General features: G+C 42.6%; 1 protein-coding gene across 1 annotated transcript in view; it reads right to left on the bottom strand.

Annotated features, from left to right (window-relative positions):
* Positions 1-17,523, bottom strand: part of LOC144828121 (molybdenum cofactor sulfurase-like) — a 650,078-nt gene that overhangs the window by 65,928 nt on the left and 566,627 nt on the right. The window contains exon 12 of the mRNA XM_078686242.1: positions 6,780-6,876. Within this exon, the coding sequence (XP_078542368.1) occupies positions 6,780-6,876 (97 nt within the window). The remainder of the gene's footprint in view (positions 1-6,779; positions 6,877-17,523) is intronic.

The raw sequence follows: 17,523 nt of genomic DNA, 5'->3' as shown, positions 1-17,523 counted from the left end.
ATTTCCCAGCAAACTTAAAAGGTTCTATGCAATGGGACTTGCCAATCAACATTGCAGTTAACCGGCTAGGTAATGCACTCATTTGCATGCAGGTACTGGAAATGTCCAGTCCCAAAATTCCTTTGAAAGCCGAATTTCCTTTCTAACAACATTCACAATTGAAGCAGCAGCAGCGACAAAAGAACTTCACAGATATCTATGATACTTATATATTTCTAGATTGCACCAATTATAAATAATGCACTTTCAAAAATCAGGCAAACATGCCTTCAACATTCATACCCAAAACACTTGCCATGAGGCATCAAGCCACATCTAAAATTAAATATTGGCATGGCGAATAGGTCTAGCTTTAAATTGTAATCCCCACAAAGCTGGGGCGCACAGCAGCTTGTAGGTTACTGGAGGGTTGGACCTTTGATGAATGTGACTACAAGGCCTCCCACCTGTGCTCCCTCGAGAATCGAAGCCCTGATTACATTGGGGTAATTCCTCATAGAAGAAGAGTCTTGCCGGTGGCAGTGGCAGACTCTATCCGCTTGCGCTGTGCTCTCCCAATCCTCACACTGAAAGCGCTACTACATAAGCGTGGTATTTTAATTTTTGCGAGTGAAGCTCATTTTAAAATCTGTGTGTGTAATAATAACTGTGTCACTTCCTTGAATGCACCTCACCTTTCAGGCTGATTAATAAGCCTTGCTGTTTCACATTTCGCCTACTCCCGCCCCGGTCCGCCGCGTCCATCTCTGGGCGTTTGCTGCGGAGGGTGAGGAGGAGCCGAGCACTTCCGGGCTCCAGGCGGCCAGGTCAGCGGTCTAGTTGCCCCTACCCCCTTATAAATGTGTTTAGGTCAGCGACCGCGCAGCGGACGCGTGCAGCGGGCGCGCCGTTATCGTGCCGAAGTCGCGCCAAAGTCTAGCCCGTCTGCGCCCGTCCGCGGCCGGACGGGGCGCGGGGCCTTAATCCCTGGCTCTCCTACTTCTACCATCTGTAGGTATAACCAACAAGATCTGCTGGACATCCGGCTTAGTATTCCCAAATGCCAAAATCATTCGATGCATGCTTTATCTCTAGGAAATTGCAGCTCGTGCACATTTTCCCCTGCTAATAATGCCGTCATCACTAACGTTTTAAACACTTTAAACGCTGCTCTGCTCAACTGTCGATCTCTACGAAAACACTGTCTAGAAATATTCCACTTACTTGAAGATGACAAAATTCACATTTTGTTTCTTACAGAAACATGGCTGGATGATTGCTCAGATCCCGATATTATTCAAGCCCTGCCACCTGGGTACTCCATCGCCAGATTGGACAGGAAAGAAGGCAGAGGTGGGGGCATCGCCATTATTACTAAAGCCCCACTAGAATGTACCCTTTCTCCCATCCTGGTCGACCATAGTGAAGCGGCAACTTTTACCATCATAACTGGTCCGAATCACTCCTTTTCAGGTATTCTGGTGTACCGCCCCCCGGGAAGGCTCTATGATTTTACTCCTACTCTTATGGAAGCCTTAACCCATCTTGCACTTAGAAAAACGCGCATTGTAATGCTAGGCGACCTAAATGTCCACTTCGACGACCCCCTTGATAAAGAGGCGGATGATATCAAATTAGATTTAGCTTCTCTGAATCTACAGCTAAAAAACAGGGACCCAACACATCGTCTAGGTCATTTACTGGATCCTGTATTTTGTAACTGGAAGGGAGTTCAGACTTTCTCCCCTCAGCCAATACCCTGGTCTGATCACTTCATAATCCCGATTGTACTCCAACTAGAAAAGACTGAGCAGCATATACAGAGCTCACAGCGTTTCAAACGTAGAAGATGGAAAAACTTCACTAATGATTCCTTTGAAAAAATCATTTTGGATGCTGGTCCTCCTAAAGGATCCGATTGTGAGACATCATATGCCTACCTACAAGACTGTATCACGAAAGCACTGGACACCACTGCTCCTATTCGCACTATAACAACTGCCACGAGAACAAAAAAAACAGCCCCGTGGTTTAGTCAGGAGCTCCAGTCTGCGAAAACAGCTTGTAAGAAGCTTGAAAGAGACTGGCGTACTAATTTCTGCCCTGAAATCAAGGCCCAATATAAAATAGCACAAAAACAATATTATAAAAAGGTACGTCTAGTCAAAGCATCGTACTACAATAACCGAATTCTGGAAGCTGAAAACTCCTCGAAGGAGCTCTTCCAGATTTACAAAGAAATCTCGATAGTTGATGACAACCCTACCTCCCACAATGACTCAGTGGAAACCTGCAATAAAATTGCCAAGTATTTCTCGGATAAAATCACAAACATCTATGTGAATTTTTCCAACAATATAAAACCTGGCATTGACTTTGTAGAGAACATAGACCACACTCGCACGCAACTTTGCCTATGTGCGTTTTCTGTACCTCCCACTGCAACACTGATAAAAATGTGTAAAACTATTAAATCTGGATCTCCGCGAGATCCTGCGCCACCTAAAATTCTGATTGGGAGTCTCTCGGTCCTAGAGCCCCACTTTAGACATTTGCTTCAAATGTCCTTTTCTACGGCCTGTCTACCCGCAGATTGGAAAAAAGCAATAGTGTTCCCCATCAAAAAGAAACTCAACGTTAGTCAGGACATAATGGAGAACCTACGACCTATCTCCCTGCTGCCTTATCTTGCTAAATTAGCAGAGAAAGTAGCTAATGCCCAACTAACAGTCCATCTTGAAGCCCGAAACGCCTTCCATACTTCTCAATCGGGCTTCAGATCTGGCTTCTCGACAGAGACAGCACTCTTGAGAGCTACTGAAACTCTGCGGGAAGGAGCAGATGAGGGCAAGACCATGGCTCTGATCATGCTGGACCTGAGTGCCGCGTTTGACACTGTAGCACATTCCACTCTGCTACAGTGTCTAAACGAAGCGGGGGTCACCAAAGAGGCATTGGGATGGCTGAAAGCTTTCCTCACGAACAGAAGCTTTCAGGTCCAAAGGGGAAGTTTCCTTTCGGACAGCATGTCATTAGATCAGGGGGTGCCTCAGGGCTCTGCCCTGAGTCCCACCCTGTTCAACTTATATATGGCTCCATTGGCAGAGGTAGTCCAATCGTTCGGCGTAGAGCTTGTCTCCTACGCCGACGATACTCAACTTATGATCTCCCTCTCCCAAGCTCCCTCCTCCGCGGCTGATAATTTTAAATCATGCATGTGCAAGCTTGCTGCATGGATGAATGAGCATTGCCTCAAATTAAATGGAACAAAAACCGAGGTGCTCATAATAGGTGGCAATAATACAAATTGGACTAATAATTGGTGGCCCTCCTGTCTGGGACCTGTACCTACTCCTAGCCAGGAAGCAAAGAATCTGGGTGTCTGGATAGACAATAAACTATCCTATGACAGCCATGTCAAAAGAACGGTAGGGAAGTGTTTTGGAGTCATGAAAACCTTGAATCGCACTCTGGATCTCTTACCGTTAAGTGCCAGGCGCACTATGACTCAGGCACTTGTCACTTCCCGTATAGATTACGGGAATGTGCTGCTGCTGGGCACTTCGGCTAAAAACATGAGGAAGCTACAAGTCCTGCAAAATTCAGCTGCACGACTTGTGCTAAGACTCCCTCGTAGAGCTCCCTCTAAACCCTCCCTCGTTGCCCTTCACTGGCTACCCATTAGCAAGAGGATACTTTTTAAAGCGCTCCTCTGGTGCCACAGGATCATCCATCTCAAGGCCCCCCCTTATATGTCTGATCTAGCTTCACCCTACGTACCTACCCGAGCTTTACGGTCTTTGGGTACAGGTCTACTTAAAACAACGCGCCCTAAAAAAGCTAGAATGGGAGGCAGATCCTTTCGTACTCTGACAGCAAAAAATGGAACATCCTCCCTATGCACATCAGACAAGAGAGTGATGAAATATCCTTTAGGAAAATGTTAAAAACCTATCTTTTTACTCTCTAAATCTCTGTTCTGTTCCACACTGCAAAGCTCTCTCTCCACAGCGCGGGGACACGCCGGGAGGCGTCACCAGGCGCTTTACAAGCCCCTATAATAATAATAATAATAATAATAATAATAATAATATGAAACCAGCCACAAGTATTCGGCTTGTTCCTACTTTTACACTTAGAGGTGCCCTATGCAAATTGCATAAATGCACTCACATCTCTGGGGAAGTAACCTCTTTACATCCCACCCTGACGAAAGCCCAGGACTTATTTAGGCCATTAAGGAGGGCTGACACATGTTGGTGCCTATTCTATGGTCATAGGACCATCACAACCTGATACCCAAATATAGTGTTTTTAAACTTCCCTCCCACTCCATGAATAAAGGATACCATAGGAGTGGGTGAGGAATTTTATCTTTAACAGTACTCCCCCATACAGCTTATCATAAATGCTCCCTGGAAGATGGTTGAGCCCACTCCTACCTTTAGGAGTTGGGGTGAGCCCGATGATGAAGCATATAACTACTAGAGTGAGTGAGGGCTATATAAAGAAAAGGGTCTCTCTCCCTTTCCACCCGTAACAACGGGTTGGTTACATATTAGATTCTCTCAGCAATCCCCACTTGAGAGAGTTACCATTAAACACCTAGGAACCCCCAACCCCCCACCCTGCTGCCTCTTCTATCTCTGGATAAACGAGCAGCGTTTTTCCTAAAGGACACATATTAGGTTCAGAGTGATGTCCACAAACACAGTTATCCGGGAAGGCGGTTTGCCTCACTTTACATCATTAAAGTCACATCTATTTGATATTTTTCAGTGTATATCTCAATTCTCATAGCACACATACGTCTCTCAGAAACATGCTGACAAAACCTTTTCTCTTACACGCTTTCACAAAATACTCAATGCTCTCACACACACAACCAACTGCAAATATTGACAAGATGGCAGTGGTGGTACTGATATTGGTAATGAAAGTGGTGGAAACAACAAGGCCGGACTGGACATAGCAGGCACCGGGCATTGCCCCAGTGGGCCGGAGGGGTGGGGTCGGTTTTGTGCCCATAGGTGCCAGTTTCATAACTAAGGGCCCCCTGTAACAAAAGTGGGGTAGGTGCTTCTTGCTGGCACCCCCTCACCTGCTTCCAAGGCCGGTCAAGCAGCAATCTGCCAGGGATGGATGTACGTTGTTACAACGCATGTTGTAACAACGCATGCCTTTACCACGCAAGTCTTACAACGCAAGTCGTTACAACGACTTGCGTTGGAGGGCGTGGATTTAGGAATCTTATAATTTTATATTCCAACACCAGTCCCCGTAACAGTAGGGAAGGTGTTGGAATATAAAATTGCAAGATTCCTTATCCCACAGCGCCATCCAGCGCAAGTCGTAGTAACGACTTGCGTTGTAATAGCTGCGGGGTAAGGGCACTGCGGTGTAAAAACCGCCTCGTAAACGATGTTCCCCGCCAGGGATGGTTGCTGTTCCCAGTTCAGCCCTGGGTAACGATAATGATTTCAGTAATAGTAATAATGGTTATGGCGATGGTTATAGGGGTGATGGTGATAATAATTAAGCCAGCAGTAATAGTGGTGTTTCTAATTGTGGCTGTGTGAAATGGTAGTCATGGTGGTAATAGTGGTAGTGGTAATGTAAAGAAAAATATTTTCTGTATGAACCTTATGTGTGAAATAAAGAACTGAATGAGTGTTAACAGCACTTACTTTTCAGCTGTAATGTAGTCTATCATGCTTTGCAATGGAAGTACTTCCCAGGGAGCGAAACAATACACCAAACAGCCAATAGCCTGAGTGGAGAAATGAATACTCCTCTGAGCAGATCCAAGATGTGATTGACAACGTTTTTTACCAGTGGGTGAAGGGGGCTGAACCAAAGCCCACTTTCTAAATATTGGCACAAAGGGTCATGCAGACAACTGCACTATCAAGCCAGACTTTCAGCCTGATTCATCATTCTCCCGTTTTGCGAGCCCCTAATAGCGAATCATAAGGAATCGCTATTAAGGACTTGCAAAAAGGTATTCATGTAGGAATTGCAAAAAATATTGTGATTCCTACATGTTCCTTATTTGCGATTAGCAAATTGCTAATCGCAAATAAGGAATAACTCCCCATGCATTCCTATGGGCCTACAGGCCCATAGGAATGAATGGGGAGTTATTCCTTATTTGCGATTAGCAATTTGCTAATCGCAAATAAGGATGCAAATTCAAGGGTGCAGGGGTATCCAAAGGACACCCTGTAGCACCCCTGAAATGTAATCTACATTGGTGTTGCGCACACACATGTCCAAAGGACATGTGTGTGTGTAACATGCAACTTAGAAAAATGCATTTAAATGCATTTTTCTAAGTTTTTGCTATTTACAGAGAGGTCTGACCTCTCGGTAAATAGCGGCCCACAATTGCAATTTCGCAATTTTAAAATGATTCATGAATTGCATTTAAGGAATCTCAAATAGAGATTCCTTAAATGCAATTCTTCGCAAATTTGCGAATTCTTTAATAGCGAATTTTGCATTTGGGATGATGAATCCCAAATGCAAAAATTGCACTCGCAAAAGGCAAGATTCTGAGAATCTTGCCCTTTGTGAGTGCAATTTAGCTTGATGAATCAGGCTGTTAAAGTGGTGGTTCAGGATTGAAATGGTAAACATGCTTATCAAGGGGAGGGTATATGAAGGCCAAACTTTAGAATTTAAAGTTTTAAGTCACAGGTACGAATATTCCTTTTTATTATTAATCTAGAAAAAGATTCCAACACCACCTACTTTCCCACTCTCCGACCCATTGCCTTTCAGAATGCATGTTTTCTTACCTTTGTGATATCTGCTGTCGAAGCTGTAGAATGCTTGCTGTGTTTATTAGGAGACACTGCCCTTTATTCACCATAGAAAGTGCTGTTGTGGTGGAGCCTTAAAGACAAATAAATGACATGCGATAAGTATGTTTATGAGGGTTTTAAAATGTCGGGTAAATATTTGCATTTTTAAGGAAGCAATATAAAATACATAATCCAGGACTTTTTTTATTCAAGTGATCTCAAAGGCATCAATAGTCAACCAAGAAACAATATGTGTTGTGCATGCCAGGGCCACCGGTTTAAACAATATTCCAATTTGAGCACGGTAGGAGTGGGTAGGTCTACAGACTCCGTGCGACTAGCACAAATTACATGAGGAACCCGTCATGTTTATTACCTACTGGGTACTATGATGCCTGGCTAGTCCATAACACTGGGTAGTTCCAGCACTACCAGGTATCCGATGATTTAGTCCTATGGGTGATGTGAGTGTGTAGACACAACACCATCTGAGTTTTAGTTGTAGATAGTTTACCCCCCCCCCTCTTTTTTGGTCCTTACGAATCGTCTGCAGATTACTCATTTGGCGAGAAACATGTTGACCTACCACTTATAAGACCGCCACAACCTAAGACATTACCTGAGCCTTGCGCCTTATAGTTTTGTTTTTACATAGGGTAGGAGACCTCTTGATTAAAGTTCTTGTCGTAGGTACTCCCAACCCTATTTTACATTTAATTCTAACATTAATACACACCTAAACACACAAAGCCCCGCACTTCACCAAACGGCTGTTGGAAAAAGATCTCCGCTAAAGTGCCCCTACTATAGGGAGCTCGTCAGGTATTGCACCGTCGACCCAACGAGGAGCAGCCCGATGATGAAGCATGACACATGACAGGGTGTGTGAAGGCATTATAATCCAATTCAATGGATTCCCAACTTTGAACCTTCGTGGTCAGGTTGCTTCATATTCCCTATGTTTTGTCTCTCATCTCAGAGGAACAGCATAATCTTTTTGTTTAATACTTTGAGCACGATCTCATATAACTGCATTGCATTTTTTTATTAGCAAGTGATTGAACACGCAAAGTTATCTCCTTTAGTTCATATTCCTTTTGTATTCTTGATTATTAATAGGAATGGCAAATATGATTTTGGAATTAACTATACGTAAGCAGGACATTAAACACGTTTCAGTGTCAGCATTCTACATGGTCTTAGACATTCGAAATTTGGAATGCCCGTCTGTGCTTAAGTGATTTCCTGGTTACATTTTTAGAGGTTCTTTTTTATGGCATGATACAATGGTGGTTGCTACAGAATTTCGAAAGATTGTATGGTAACATACTATTGTGTCTAGTCATTGAATTGACAAACCAACCAGGAACAGGATGGAACAGGAACGTCGTCAGCCTGCATGCGAAAAGAGGAAGATTAGGCGCCCAGGTCACATAGGTAAATTTTCACATGTACACCAACTTCAACACCAAGATGTTTTGCAATTCCTCATTTCTGAGTTGAGATTTAACCCTAATTGTAGACTTAAGAGTTTCCATCCCCTAAAATGTAAGAAGGGTGAACCATACGGCTGAATTTAGAAGTATTAGGCTTACTATTCGCAAATGTCTACCTGTTTTGCGAGATCTACAATGTCCCAGCAGGTATCACTCAATAGGTAAAATATAGGGAAATTTAATAAAGTGTATTATTTATTTATTAATAAAAATTGATTTAATTTAAAATACATACGTAAAATAATTTTAAAGGATGAATATTGGCCTACTATATGCCAAAATGCTAAGGTAACACAATCCAAAGCAATGGTCTCACAAATGGCGACTTGAGCAACAACAAATGTGTTGTGGGCTTGCAATGAAATAACCACATTTGACAGCCCAAGTAGGCCAAAATTTAAAAAGCACCCCTGGGTGTCATATGTTAGATATGGTAATTCTGAAGACGCCAGACCGTGACCAGGAGCCCCTGCTAATTACTGTTCAGTGTGAAATGGTTCGAAAAGCCTGTGACCCACCATACAGTTGATTAAAAAATTAGCTTAGTCCGTGAACGGAGACAGATTAAGTGGGATACTATTTTGAAAGCAGACCAGCTATGTATGGTGAGATTGAATCACTTTTAGAAGAAACCATGGACCTCCCACTAGGTGATGCATCCCAATTAGATATCCATGCTTCATTGTTTACTGTATTACACAAGTATTTTTCTGAAACGTGTACATTGAAAATGAGTAATAAACTAGCCTGGCAGGGAAGAGAAAGCTGACGCATGCAGGCTACATAAAAAATGAATAAAGGAAAAAAGAGCTCAATAGTCCAGGATATGTGGTCAGCATGGCTTAGTGACTTGAAGCCTAAAAATGCTTGACTATTTCGGCAAATCATACTGCATGATTGTATCCATCATTCTATTAAGCCTGAAATACATGTAATTGCAAAAGCATGGATGGAATACTTTTCAGCACACTATAGGGTGGCTGACCTTCCTTTTTCTAATGACTAAAAGTGAAAATGGTATTGAATTCGGTATTCATGTTATAATCCACATTTGTAAAGCGCACACTCATCCGTAAGGGTCTCTAGGGGCTGGGGGCCGTTGGGAAGATTAAGCAAGCTATTGCCCAGAGTCACATGGTGCTGGGCTAATCTGCCGCCGGTGCCGGGGATCGAACCGTGATACCCAGATTCCGGAGTCAGTCGCCCCTAGCCGCGGCGCCACACCTCTTCCTATCAACACCGCTTTGAGCAGCTTAAAAAGTTATAAAGCCCCTTGACCAAGCCTCCAGATTTCTGAGGACCATATATAATGGGCATTTGAAATACTGTAGCAAAAACGGTCCCACATGCCCAGGTCCTAGTGTAAGCAAGTGAATTATTGGTAACAGGGGGGTGGAAGCCCCACTCAGGAAACAATCAAAATCTTTTGTCAGGGTGAACCGCAAAAAACACTAGGTTAACCTATTGTAAACCCTCTGGTAGCTTGGCAGAAAAGTAGTCAGGCTTAACTTAAAGGAAATATGTGTTGTATTTATAAACCACACAAAAAACAGTAACAAGGTGATGAGAAAAAACACAAGAATAATCCCAAACCAATGCAGAAACATAAGAGTAGGTTTAAATAAATACAATTATACAAGAATGACACAAATCCTATCAGTAGAACCAGAGATACAAAATGTTAAAGTTTTGAGTGAAAATGGCGCTAAGAAGCAAAAAGCGCCACTCGCAGTAACCTGCTCCCACCAGACCAGGGGAAAGTAACTTGATCAGGCCAGCTGTGATGAAGTGCAAGCTGAGTACAGGGTCAGGTTAGTCCAGCTGAGGAGCTACCTTCTCAGGTCAAGTGCAAAAAGTTCAGTTCTCATTGGAGGAGTCCGCAAAGAGGAGGATTTTGCTCTGAAGAGCTGGTCAGCCATCGCGAAGATCCCAAACTTCATGATTTTTGACTTTTTTCTTGTGGTGTCAAGCCAAGGATCCAGGATTTCAAGGGGCCACCTCGTAGGTCCAGGCAGGTTTGAGCTGGTCAATATGTAGTTGGTCAGCTGGGCAATTGCAGGGAGGGCAGATGGAAACTTGTTGTGTCCCTGTAGTACACAAAGGAGGTCAGCCAACTGACAGCTGGAGTCACTTTGGCTAGCCTGGAAAAAAGGCAAGCAGGTCCAGTCCTTTAAACAGCAAGGCAGTTCTTCTGGCAATCTTCAACAGGTCCGGGAGTATCCAATATGTATGCCTTCACCTGTCAAGGGTTGGAACTGCCTGGGGTGTCAAAAGGATGGTGTCATGTTCATTTGTGTGCTGAAGGCAGGCCCTTTGAAGTGTAAATGGGCACAGCACAGCTCCACCACGGCCATCCATGCAGGATGCTCCATCCTACCCACACCTAATATCCTTTGTGTCACTCCCGGACTAATACACAAACCCCAACAGCAGAGCCATTCACAGTCATGTGACTCGGGACACTGGCAGAAGGCACAAATGGTTAGGACAAGAAAATGCCAACTTTTTAAAAGTGCAATTTTCAGAATAGTGACTTAAAATATAACTTTGCCATTAAAGAGGATTTTAAATTACAAATCATTCGAGCCTATCTGCTCTCAATATTCTTAGCACGTATTAAATGTAATAAGGTAACCCAGTGTTAAACAATGGGAGACATAGGCAATACAGTAGTCAAAAACGTCTTGAGGAGTTTTTCACTACCAGAACATGTAAAACTTAAAACTCACATGTCCTACTTTTTTAATTGCAAGCACCCGACCCTATGAGCGGATAGGGCCTACCCTATGGGTCACCTATAACTTTTTAAAGGAAAGTTTAGGCCTAACAAAGGGATTATTTTGCAAGGTGGAAGTTGCAGTTTAAAACTGCACTACCGGATGCAATGGCAGACTTGAGGCATGTTTTAAAGTGCTACTTTAGTGTGTCGCACAATGAGGTCTGCAGGCCCATTAGAAGCACTTAATTTACAGCACGGGGTACATGTAGTATCATTTACTAGGAGCTTAGAAGTAAATTAAATGTGGCAATCAGATGGTAAAGTGCTCAAGGTCCTAAAGCCAACAAAAACGAATTCAGCAAAACAGGAGGGGTGAAGTCTAAAGGTTTGGGGTAATACCATGCCAAGAATGTCAGGTCTAACGCCTGCCTTGCAATGGAAATGATACTTGTCTGCAAAAAAAGTCTTGATTAGACCTATTAAAGTGTTGCCATATTAGTTTAATAGATATTTTCCAAAAGATTTGTTCGTAAAACGATTTTTGTAAAATTTAAATTGTGGTCCACAACGTTTGACGTAATTTCTCCCTTTCAGACTGGTTTCACAGCAAATGTTAGTACCACTGATAAACTTTTCCGATTTAACCTCTTACTGTGAAAATATATAAATCAGAAAAAGTCTGCCCCCTGTGTGCCATTTGTAGACCTTAAATATACTTGTGAAACAATGTCCAAGAATGCTTTATGGATTATTTCAATTGAAATGCATAGGAATGCCCGATCAGCTGGCACAATTGAAGCATTTTTAGCAAACAAATGTAACCCTACATTTAAAGTGTAGCTTGATTATATCAAAACCTTCATGGCCAAGACATTGTACATAACATTCAGAGTAGGTACGTTGGCAATAACTGTATTTGGTCTAAATGGGCATTGGATGCATGTCAGGTCAAATGTTGTATTTTCTGTCCATTGGTGGACAAGTCTGAAACTCATTTTATTTTTACAGTTTTGCCCTCTGGATCGGACTCTCAGGTGCAAATGGCTTGTGCTCTTTGATAAAGAATATGGGTATTTGAAATTGTGAAGTTGCTTGGCACCCTTTAAATACTGATAGCACCAGAATTATAGTTTTTGCTGTTTCTAATTATTTGCTAGGTGCCACCGAAACATGATTCACATTTTTAGGGTATAGACAACCATAGGCCCATATTTTGTGTTTGTTGCATTCTGACCATACACTTTTTTGGAATGCCTAAATAGAGGGCATTTCCATAGTTATTCTGGCATTCACAATTGCCCCTGCTACTGAGACTAATACTTTTTGAGAAATCAAGTTGATTACTTTCCTTAGACATCCATGAATAAAAGCAGGGCTCTTAATATCTGTTTTGTATTGGTATTCCATGGGGATTGAGTCATCAATAATAACACAAAGAGTTTTTACTCAGGATTTAGAAGCCTCCTCAAGATTGAGGATACTCAATTGGCTAATCTGTATGGGATACAAACAATGTGATAACATCCCTAGTCTGTATTTAACGTTGACACTGTTTATCACATTAAGCTTAATCTAGCACTAAGTCATCCATATCTCCAGGTCTTTCTTGCATGCCTGCAATGAATGATGATTCCAGGAGCCGCCTACCACTCTCAACTGGGTGTCATCAGCCTAGGACTTAAAGAAGAGCTAATGATTCTCAACAATATCCACCAGGGATCTGTGGATATTGGACTGTGGATCACAAGGGAGAGGTGTGGCTCACTGGTTAGAGGCGGCAGACCCAGAAGTAGAGAACGGCCCGGGACCAGGGTTCAATTCCCGACGCGGCAGGGTCGTGGACCAGGGTCAGCGGACTCGATAATTCTCGCCTCGGTGCCTACTCTAACCAGGGATCACACTTGGCAACTCTGGGCATTAGCTTGCCTCATCTCTACAACGGCCCCCCACATTCGCCGGGGATGCTGGTTTCACCTTGGAGATACCCAGTAGGGACCGTCTCACAGGGATAGCCAGGACGGGTTCCCCAGCGGTCTACAGCGCCACGACGCCTCAGGGCAGCAGTGCGCTTTACAAGACACATACATTTACATTTACATCTAATGGAAGCACTGGAGAGAACAGAAGTCATCGGAACCCTTATGCAATCCAACAATATTTCTCATATCTTTCACCTCTCTTTGATGGGTTATGTGTTCTTTATTAGCCATTTGAGCAAGAAACAATTTTCAAATGCTTTTTCTTCCCGCAACATCTATTTGAGCCTGATGTGTCTGAATTGTACTTTCGCAGCTCGAGAGAAGTGTTGCCGCTTTAACACACTCCTGGTCACTTTTTAAATGGATTTGTTCTTTAGAAAAGCATGTCTTTGGAAATGTGCATTGAAAAGTATTGGCCACTAACCAGATCATAGACAAGATCTCTAGGGGCCCGATGTAGGTAATTAGTATTTACCGATTAGTAAATACCGCATTTTACCGATTCGGTATTTACAAATCGGTAAATGCTATGTAGGTATTTTTACCGAAATACTTACCGAATCGGTAACATTCGGTAATTACCGAATCGGTATTTACCGATTCGGTAATTGCCATTGGTTCCTATGGGCCTTGAGGCCCATAGGAACCAATGGCAATTACCGAATTGGTAAATACCGATTCGGTAAAATTACCGATTTTACAAGGGCGATAGGGTGTCACTTTGACACCCTGTTGCACCCCGGATTCAGGCTTGTGTGCCATGTGACACACATACATGCCCTTAGGGCATGTATGTGTGCCACATGGCACAGGTGTACATGCACAGATGTGCATGTACACAGGAATTCGTTATTTACCATCAAATAGTATTTGATGATAAATAACGAATTATTAAGGGCCTGTGGCACTGTTTTCAGTATATTACCGCATATTACCGAATCTGTAAATTAACCGATTCGGTAATTTACAGAATCAGTAAATTTACCGATTCGGTAAATTTACAGATTCAGTAATATTTTGGCCCCCTACATCTGAAACTCCAAATACCGGTCGGTAACGGCCGAAATCGGCCGTTACCGACCGCTATTTGCCGTCCTACATCTGGCCCTGGGTACCTTAAATCATAGGTTTTTGACAAATACAAGATTGTGAATGTGCACTAGATCATGAGTGAGAGCATCTACGATTTGGGAGAGCTGTAACCATATATGGGCCAGATGTACGAAGCTTTTTATTATTTCTTAATTGACCTAATCGCTATTTCAAGCTGTTAAGAAATGCTAAATAGCCTTTAGACATGCACAAAGAAAATCATATTTTGCGATTCCCTAACTAGGAAATCGCAAAAAGGGATTACCTATTTGCAATTTCCTAAGCACAAGCACAAACCATTGTCTTAATGCAAATTGGGCATTGAGGAAATGCTATTACTATTGACTCCTAGTCAATGGAAACCATGTGCAATTTTGAAAATGCACATAAAATGCATTTTTTCCTGTTCCAAAGAGCGTAGTCTTGCCCCGATGGCAATTGAGCACTCAGTCTATTCTTTTTTTCCACTTTACTTTAGGGGGGCATTAGGCCCATAAGTTGGAATGCTTTTGCATTCCCAAAGGTGAGATTTCCTGTTAAGAAATCACAAATTAGGAAATGCAAATCCTTTCATGCCATTGGGCCCTAGGCCCATAGGAATGAATGGGCTTGCATTTCCTAAATAGCAAATTCTTAATAGCGATTCTGACTCAGTAAAAATCGCTATTATTATACATTCCATTTAGCATTTCTGAAAAAGCAATTTCTTAGGATTCAATATTTAGGAAATATTAATTGGAATTCTGTACATCTGTCCCTAAGTCCTTATCACAACCTCAGAGCTAAATTCTAATCCCTGTGCAAACAGGAGTTTGCACATCAATTGAAATTACAGATTGTGTGCTAATTATCACACCCTTGCAATTTTACCCTGACATATTCCAGCAAGTCAAACCTGCCGAAATGAGAAGGTGTCTAAAAAATGGCAAGACATGTGGAGCCAGGTTTACTAATTTTTATCATGCAAAGCACTGAGCAAATTTGCAGTGCTGTATTGCGCAAAGTGGAACAAGAAGCATAGGGCCAAATCTAGAAGGATTGGTCTGCTGCTGCTGTCAGCTTCAATTCTGGTGCTTGAATTAGGCTGCTTTGCAAACTGCACAGCCTTACACCATGGTGCAGATGGCAGTGTGCGCTCTCTACCATAGCATTTCTACTGGAAGCATACCCGTCTAGTACAAATTCCTATGCCTAGGCACACTTACAAGGATACTAGGCATTGCATGTGTGCAGCACACAAACCATAACTGGGTGTTTTTGAGACATATATTTGTTAACCACTTCAATAATGATGTGTTGGTTTTTGATGCAAAGTCTGTTCTTCCTACCATAGTAGGTTTGGCTTTACATCACAACCTATCAAACGTTGTGCTGATCTGTCTAAGTAATATCCCACTGCTCCCACCCCCTTGATACAAACTGACACAAAGCAGAGCAAAGTATCTCAAAGTAGTGCCAAGTGATTTTGTGCTTAGAAGAGGGCAGCTCTCCAGTGGAACATACCCTTTTAGCTGGAAAGTAAATACTTTGTGCTACTTTGCAATGGTACAAAACCTCAGTAAATCTAGGTCATGAGATCAGTGAACTAAAAAGGTTTCTGCATGTCATGTCTCATTTGCATGATGAAAACCTTGAATAGAAGATATTTATCACATGTGGTAAATGCTTAAATATATTCTGCCCTAGGCAATTCCTGTGGCCTTCATTTTGTGAACTCCTGGTTTGTCAACTGTTCGGTCTGGCTGTGCTTTATGATGTTCCTGTGACTTAGAGAAGATGAGATGGGGAACATATGTCTGTGGCCTCTTTCTGATGCTGTCCCCTGTTGTGGCACTGCTTTTTGGCTAAAGGATTATTTTTGTCCATAGTTCAATAGAGGAGTAGCCCAGAGAGGAAACAAACACTGTAGGCTTTCAGTCATTTCAGTTTTTCATGAGTCAGCTTGAAGGAGATCTCCGAGTCTTATGAACCTTCAGTGGCCATACGTTCAGGGAGGCCACCAGAGTTAATCGACAGAGTGAAGTTCAGCAGTGGCAAACAACATACTCTCATGAATATGGATGCAAGTTAGCCCATCTCTAAGATCATTGTTGAATTGGTGGAGGGAACTGCATGGCCATGTCATGTAGCAATAGTTCTGCAGGACACCACAACAGCATATATTCCTCTGGTTAAATGAAAAACAATAAAGATTTTTGGCTTGGCATGCACTTGGGGCAAAAGGGGATAATCTATGGCAGCAGTCCTTTAGAGCAGCAGTCCAGCAGATTGACAGTCCTTGTAGCAGCACATCAATCCTTCTTCCAGGCAGAGTATCCACAGTTCCAGAACTCTACCTAAGAGTTGGTGTCTGAGGTCCAGTATTTATACACAGTTGTGCCTTTGAACTGGGGAGAAGGTTCTAGAGGAAAGCCTTTGAAGTGCACAGATGCCCTGCCTCTTTGGCCCTGAATTTAGACTAACTACAGGGAGTATGCAGCACTTTGTGTGGAGAATGGACACATCCTATTCAAGTGAAAGTCGGGTTGAGCCCAGCATCTCCCACCTACCCTTCCAGTGATGTCCCCTTCAGTCACAGCTAAGCTCACCATTGTGTGTGGCTGTCTGGGAGGAAAAGAAAAAGCCCAACTGCCAGCTTTGCCCAATCATGTGACCAGAGACAGGTTGCATGCACCAAATGGCTAAAGAAAGAAAATGGCAACTTTCTAATAGTGTCATTTTCAGTATTCCAATTCAAAATCAACCATCACTATAAGCTAGGATTTTCAATTGCGATTTCAGAGACACCAAACATGAACTAGTAATTGCTTCCCATTTAGAAATTACACTTATAAAATGTAAAAAGACATCTCCAATGTTATCACAGGAGACAGTTATGCCTTGACGTAATAAAAAACAAATGTAAGACTTTTTCACTATCAGGACATGTAGAAATAAAAGTACATGCCCAACTTTTTAAATACATTGCACTCTACCCTCTGGGCTGTCCAGGGCCTGATCTAGAGGTGGCTTATATGTATTAAAAAGAAAGGTTTGGACCTGTCAAAAGGTTTACTTTGTAATACTAAAGATATGCATTTACTGGGAGGAGGGAAGGGCAGGATCTAGGTCAGGGAAACTGAGATAACAGATCAAGGGATCTGACTGCTCACAAGCAAAAGCCCTCACACACATGTGAGGGTTTCATGCTTCATCATCTGGCAGCTCCTCGTTGGGCCAGCAGTACAATGCCTAAAGTGCCACTCAAGGGGACTCTTTGCCGGAGGTCTTTTGAGCAAGAGATGCTGATCTGAGGTGTAGAGTCGAGATGCTCCAGGTGCAGATTGGTATAATGTGAATAAGTTGTTAAATATAACCTAGAGATACCCAACTAAATTTAATACGTGGGTTCTCTTGTTATGATTAAAAGGCAATGGGTGGCTGAATGTGGAAGTAATGGTCCTATCCAACTA

This window comes from Lissotriton helveticus, chromosome 4_1, assembly GCF_964261635.1.
Source record: "Lissotriton helveticus chromosome 4_1, aLisHel1.1, whole genome shotgun sequence".
Taxonomy (NCBI): domain Eukaryota; kingdom Metazoa; phylum Chordata; class Amphibia; order Caudata; family Salamandridae; genus Lissotriton; species Lissotriton helveticus.
This window is presented reverse-complemented; position numbering and strand designations above follow the sequence as displayed.